Source organism: Amia ocellicauda, chromosome 4 (genome assembly GCF_036373705.1).
Source record: "Amia ocellicauda isolate fAmiCal2 chromosome 4, fAmiCal2.hap1, whole genome shotgun sequence".
In the NCBI taxonomy this organism is placed as follows: Eukaryota; Metazoa; Chordata; class Actinopteri; order Amiiformes; family Amiidae; genus Amia; species Amia ocellicauda.
Genome location: NC_089853.1, coordinates 23,736,150 through 23,742,623, shown reverse-complemented (window position 1 = coordinate 23,742,623; position 6,474 = coordinate 23,736,150). Strand labels below are relative to the sequence as shown.

Here is a 6,474-nt window from a genome sequence, read left to right as displayed (position 1 = left end):
GTATACAATGAGGTTCATTTTTTTAATTCGCATGCTATTAAAATACAAAATAAATACATTTAATACATTTCATTTGCACACACAGTCAATCACAATACGCATATATCTCCTTTATTAACTACTACAGTGCAACTTACATTGACGTGATCGTTTTTCATAGCAGCATTTGGTTTAATTATCAAGGAGTCCATACCTCATACGATAGTAGAGTATCTGTTACAAACTTTAATAAAATAAATTATCAAATAATTCAAAATATAATAAACTTGTACAGCATACAAGACTAGTTGTGATATGTTAATACAAAGACTAAAACATATAAATCTAAAAACACTAATTGATTTTTTTTGTAGCACAAACCCAATAATGCTGTGGTAGAAGTTTTCATCACTGACCTCCTACTTTTTGAAAATATGTATTAAAATTACTCTTCACATTACCAATTAAAGTTATGCAGGGTGCAACATTTTAAACACAGATGGAAATATTCAGTTTTCTTTAGTAAACTCTAGAAATCAGGCCCATCTAAATATAATTATAACAATATGACATTAAATCAGCAGTAAAACAAATTAAAGAGCTATAGAACACATATAGTTTACATTTTAAAACTAAATTAATTAAAAAATGACATTAATCAATACCAACAACAACAAAAAAAAATCACAAGTGTTACTGAGTAGTGTTACCTGGGCAGCAGCTATGCCCAAACAGGTGGTTTTCACAGTGTGAAATGGACAAGTAACACTTGACAGACAAAATGTATGGTTTACTGTCAGAGGAAGCTATAATTCATACTCTATAGTTCAAGGCTTAGGCCTCTGATGATGAACTGCTTATAAAGTTTAAAATGTTGGTAGTTTCAAATGGGGAACTTTGTTAACAATATGTTCCAGATATTCTCCCTGCCAGTTTCATAACATCACCCGTATGGTCAGATGGAATGTGTCCTTTCACTCATTCGCACACATGAACATTCCCCGTTAGGTTTATGCACCTTTCAAATGCACACGCATCTCAGAGTTATACAAGTAATAATATAATTTACATAGGAATGCAAGTTTAAAGGCGGCCACGTCTTAATTAAGATAATCATCAGATACAGATGAAAAGGGCCCTTTATGGACATTCTGAATGGTCCATAAACATGAATGTCATTAGTATGTATAATTACTATTGTGTGATATTCCGTACTCTATGCAATACTGTGCTGCTAAAAAGATTATTTTTCTGTGACAATAGGCAGATAATTTGGTAGCATCTATGACACTGGTCTGTTTATGGTAAAAAAATAAATAATTATGCAGTCTTTTCTGCAAGAAACTGAAATAAACAAAAGGTCACTCGGTGTGATATTTTCACAATTCTGACGAGAGAATATTCAGTCTTCTTTTAGCGTTTTAACTGCTTTGGCGAGGTTGCTGTAAAATTCTGCCATACTAGAGGGGAAGAAGGAATCCACCACAGATCGAGGGAGGAAGCCTCCAAGGTCAGTCTGAAAAAAACTTAAGAGCTGGGTCTTGTTTGGTTCCCTGAAAGGCAATCGGAGAACCTGATCACGCAATATGAAAACCCAGATCCCAGCACTACAGCAGTAACTGGGTATGAGCAGTGCAGCACACTCACTGGCTGGACTTAGACATGTTTTTCAAAGCAGGTTTGACAAAGTGAGTGTATCCACCACAAATAATTCTACTGAGTTCATTATAAAAAACTTACACATTTTCAGTACATATAGGCAGACCTCTCACTGTACTTTTGAATATAGCCCATTTTGAATTCTAGCATTCAGTTGCTCAGGCTGCAATACATAACATGAGGGCAGGCTGCCTAATGTTTTTATAATCTCTGCTGCCCCCATGCGTTGCTTTACAAAAACTGCAACACCAGATACCCATGTTCATACAAATGCACTGCAGTATGAAACAAAACACACCAAACTGCAACTTACATTTAGCTGATAATGACAAAAAATTACCAACCTACAAGATGCCATTCATCTCTGTACTAACTTGCTTTGAGGAAGTTACTTTTATTGCAGATAAATTATTAGCATAAAACCAGTTAACATGTGTTAGCACTAAATATTTCATAAACTTACCCAGGGATGGGTACACAAAAGCAACCACAGTGATGGTTAAACCCTCTGACAAAGCCCGGCTGAGGAGGGCACCCTGGGTGTCCTACATGGGTAGCTATAAAATAGTAAAGATCTTGTGATTAGTGAGCTTAAAGTGATATACAAGATAAACTCAATAAACATGAATGGTTTCCTCATGTTTGCAACCTTTCTTTTGTTCTCATGTTCTAACTTTTTAAGACAAATTTTTCTTTGATTTAAAATATTTTTCCCCTGCACTTTACTTTTGTAAATTTATCACATCTCTGTATCAAGGCTTATGCGGTCTTGCCACTAATTACAGTATCATGATCATTTTTTCTTTCACATGCCAATAATCTGTAAGCCACATTATTGCCTTTCTATGAAATTTCAAACACAAATCCTAATCCAGTACAGTTAGTAGGTACTGCGCATGCCATTTGACTTTTACCGACTGTTTTTTTCAAGATTATTCCAACTTTTTAAATTACGTAACATTGCCAAAGCTTTGCCACAAAACGTGGAGTTGGCCCAAACACATTCATAACTTCTGTGGACAAAATGTGGGCTTGTAGGAATAACAACATATTTTTGTATTAAAAAGTAGTCCTTTTAGGAACTAACGCTACAACAGAATCAAAACCATATTTATTCACTTCATGGTTCATTGCATGTACCAGGAACATGACAATGGAAAATGTGCATGCATGTTCAGTTTCAAAACATTAAAATATACTACTGCAATCCATCAGTTGTATTTTTACCTGTTTGTTTCATTATCAAGTTAAAATATTACATTTCTGAAACAGTGTCTTTAAATTATTGAAAAGGACTTCAGAGACAACCTAAGTTACCTTTAAAATTAACTCAAAGTAATAAATGAGAGATGGAAATAGTATTGCTGGTTTTGGGCATTGGTCTTACTCATTTAGTTACCTTTTCCCGCCAAGGGAGTAGACTGTTTATCGGAGGCCAAAAAAACATTATATGTCATTTAAGCATTAAGTATCAAAAAAGAAAACTGCATGTATTACGCACCATTTGATGTAATGGTGCCATCTTCATATTGCTTAACTAAAACAACATCTACAAAGTCTCGAGGAGAAATAATACCCATAGCTGCCGAGGGAGTGACAGTTCTGCAGACAGACACATCCTGTACAAGAATGGAAAACAAGGCAAAGACACTGTGCTCTGCATTATATGAAAGCACAAAGTAAGAATAAGCAGGTAACCAATTTAATAAAGTATACCCCGTTGCCAGTACAGCTGAAGTGCCAACCCAGGTAGATCACATTTGACCATGTTTGGAGTTTGAATATTATAATTTTTGTATTATGTTAGGGCCCTATATCATACATTATAGAAAGGGATGTACATTTGTCATTGCCTTATTCAGCACTCAGAAATCCAACTGGTTTCATAGTTTTTCTGAGGTAGTCATAATTAAGTAGCTCTGATAGCGCTGGGAAGGTCACTTTTTTTTTAAATCTACCAAGATTCTTTGGCTCAAGTCTTGACCTGGAAAAGGGGTATTGGTTTCGTTATATATATTATTTAGTTAGTTATATATGTTAGGCTATGAAATTTAAAACAATTCTGATGGAAGAAACTAAAGATCGAGGTGACGACAACAAGAGGAAGGGTTTATTTACCAGGAGATTATTAAAAGATCACAAACTAAATTCTGATATATAAAAATACACATTTAGTGCAGATTGTTACTAATATAAGTATTAATACAGTTATTTTAGGAGTTAACCACTCTCTATAACAAGGTGGTGGCATTCTGTAATGAAAGCAGCTGGAGAGGATGGTATTTAAAAAAAAGAACAGACTAATAAACACAAAAATGAATCAGAAAACTGCAAGCTCATGATAAAAACAGATAGAAATGAGGGAATGTTTTAAACAGGTTGTGTCTCATTGAAAACTTACATAATCGATCATTTCTATCAGCTCAAACTTCTTTACATTGTTATCCCACTTGACTCGAAGCCCTTCCGGGACCGGTTTCAAACACTGCCACACTTTTTCTGGGTTTCCTTTTATGATGCCTTCTCCTTTGTATCTAGGACAGTGAAAGGTATCACTTGAACATCACTTAACCACGACCATGCAAACTACACAGTAGCTGAAATCCTAATGTGCAGAGTTGCTTTGTACATGTGAAATCATTGCAGCTGAAATAATTGGTTTGTTTGCATTGGTTGAATATTCCAACCCGCCATGCATTGCACTATGATTTAAATCTGCACCTGCCTTTAACACTACTGCACACAAGACAAATATTTGCATTACTAATATAGGTTTTTCTCGCTCGTTGTGAAATTATCACATCCTGTTCCCTCAAAATGTTCTTTCCCAATTTTAACATTTTCTTTAACCTCAGGTGAAGTTTTTTTTTTTATATATAACAATGGATACTTAAAGGTTTTGCCTATTCTGCTTGTGTAATTTGAATGTATGGTTTGTATTGACTTATTAGGAATCCACAAACTGCTTACAAATTTCCTGGAAATTCAGTTGATGGCCTCCAATGAACTGTCACTTCATTCTAAAACAATGGATAAAGAAACACAGAAGAAAAACAAAACTATGAATAAAAGACAGGATTTTATTTTCCACTTCATTTAGAAAACGTGGAACATTTCTGGTTTGCAAGGTGTAACATGGAGGGGAAATGATACTGTAATTGGCCTGCTGTTTACACACAGTGTTACATATATTACAGAGCCTAGTAACACTACAATGTCCAATGATCCAAAACACTATGTGAATTGTAACAAAAAACAGTTAAAATGTAACTATTCTAGTCGAAACAGTCACTGTATAATATAAAATACCTTCTAGTTATGTTGTCACAATGAAACTGATACAAACATTGAACGGAAAGATGCATTAAAACATACTCACCGATTTCTTGCAGACTTTCCATCCACTCTCATCTTTGCTGTAGCTGAGCAGATTGTCAGCAACTATATTTGCTATTTGCTTATAATCCATCGTATATAATGCGTAATTACAATGCAGTGCACTACCTGTTGTTGGCTTCAGCTAACTGCAAAAGATGGGTCCAGAGAAAGCAGACTAATTCTCGATGATATCTGTGAAATACTAATTCTTACTTATCATGTTTCCCTTAAATTGGTCTAAAATGGTACAGCAGGCACCAAATCTAATCCCAGAGGTCAAACGCCACCGCAATGCTTCAGCCTCCATACATACTAATATATACTGAGGGCTGAGCACAAACATTAGGTACGTATAATTAGATTTTAATCATAAAAAACGATACAAAAATAGAATTATATTATATAAATATAATTGCATAAACAACTTACTTATTCATATTTTCCGGTAGTGGTAACGAATTAACTGCAATAAATGGTATATCGATTATGTAAATGATCAGATATTAGGCTTAGATGTTTTTATTACTATTAGTTTCTCTTTCGGTAATGCGAACACAGCCCTTTTCCTTTTATATGTGTAGATTTTCTTTCAAACCAAGAGCTTCCTTGATCTTGCCAGGGTTTCCAGCTGTAAAATAGGTGGATTCTGGGAATTGTAGTTCTCCTCACAGCTCACATATAACGATTCTCGCTTTTTCACGTATACAAAACTACATTACCCATCATGAAGCAAAGAAGGGGGGGGGGGGGGAGAAAGTAGCCTGCAAAGATTAGGTAATTCTTACAAAAAAATAATGTCCTTACAGTTTTACTTTTGCAACATTGAATATAATTGCTGTAAATACTGATGTGGGTATTACAATAGTTTGGTAGCCTGTGGAAAGCGTTACCTAATAGATATGCTAGAGTAGCCTACTTAAAATAACACATGTATGTAATAGCCTACTCATTTTTTCTTCTCATTATCCAATTATATGTTGGTAATCATTTCCCCTGACAACACAGCTTATTTATATGAATGATATTTCAGAAGCTCTCTCTCTCATCACATTTGTTAATTTACAACTTCATACTGCATTCTTACTACCTACAAGATCTTCTGAGTTCTTAGTGATTGATATGGATAGAGAAACCAGTGAAAGCAGTGTCCAAATTTTGATACTTAACTGGAAAGAAATGTCTTGTAAATACATTTTAGCAGTATGTGGTGTCAAGGAGTACACTCATTGTATTAGATAATGTGCAAAGCATTTAAAATACGATATTAAAACTACAGCTGCTTATAAATCACACCAGGTTCCCACCCTTAAACACTCTGTATAAACATACAAATACAGTCAATATTTATCATAAAATAAAAATGTGTAATTATTATAAAACAAAGTTAATTAACAATACAGAGTGATTAAAGAAAGATAAAATATCGTGCACAATAAAATGCAAGCCAGTGCTCTAGAT

The 6,474-nt window shown here is 34.3% G+C and overlaps 1 protein-coding gene across 1 annotated transcript; it reads right to left on the bottom strand.

Moving 5' to 3' along the window:
• Positions 1-3: 3 nt before the first annotated feature.
• On the bottom strand, positions 4-5,641 carry stard5 (StAR related lipid transfer domain containing 5). The gene is made up of 6 exons (XM_066701496.1): positions 5,018-5,641; positions 4,609-4,658; positions 4,040-4,172; positions 3,140-3,257; positions 2,102-2,195; positions 4-1,532 (listed from the first exon to the last, which is right to left on the bottom strand). The coding sequence occupies exons 1-6, from the start codon at positions 5,105-5,107 to the stop codon at positions 1,382-1,384; spliced, it is 636 nt and encodes a 211-aa protein (XP_066557593.1). The 5' UTR covers positions 5,108-5,641; the 3' UTR covers positions 4-1,381.
• Between the last annotated feature and the right edge of the window lie 833 nt (positions 5,642-6,474).

Bases quoted from the DNA above. Each gene is read 5' to 3' on its own strand.
- stard5 (XM_066701496.1), bottom strand. From the start codon at position 5,107: ATGGATTATAAGCAAATAGCAAATATAGTTGCTGACAATCTGCTCAGC. The intron at 4,173-4,608 runs GTAAGCAGTTTG...TCACTGTCCTAG, and splicing joins ACTGAATTTCCAGGAAATTT to ATACAAAGGAGAAGGCATCA. The intron at 3,258-4,039 runs GTAAGTTTTCAA...ATTCTTGTACAG, and splicing joins TGATAGAAATGATCGATTAT to GATGTGTCTGTCTGCAGAAC.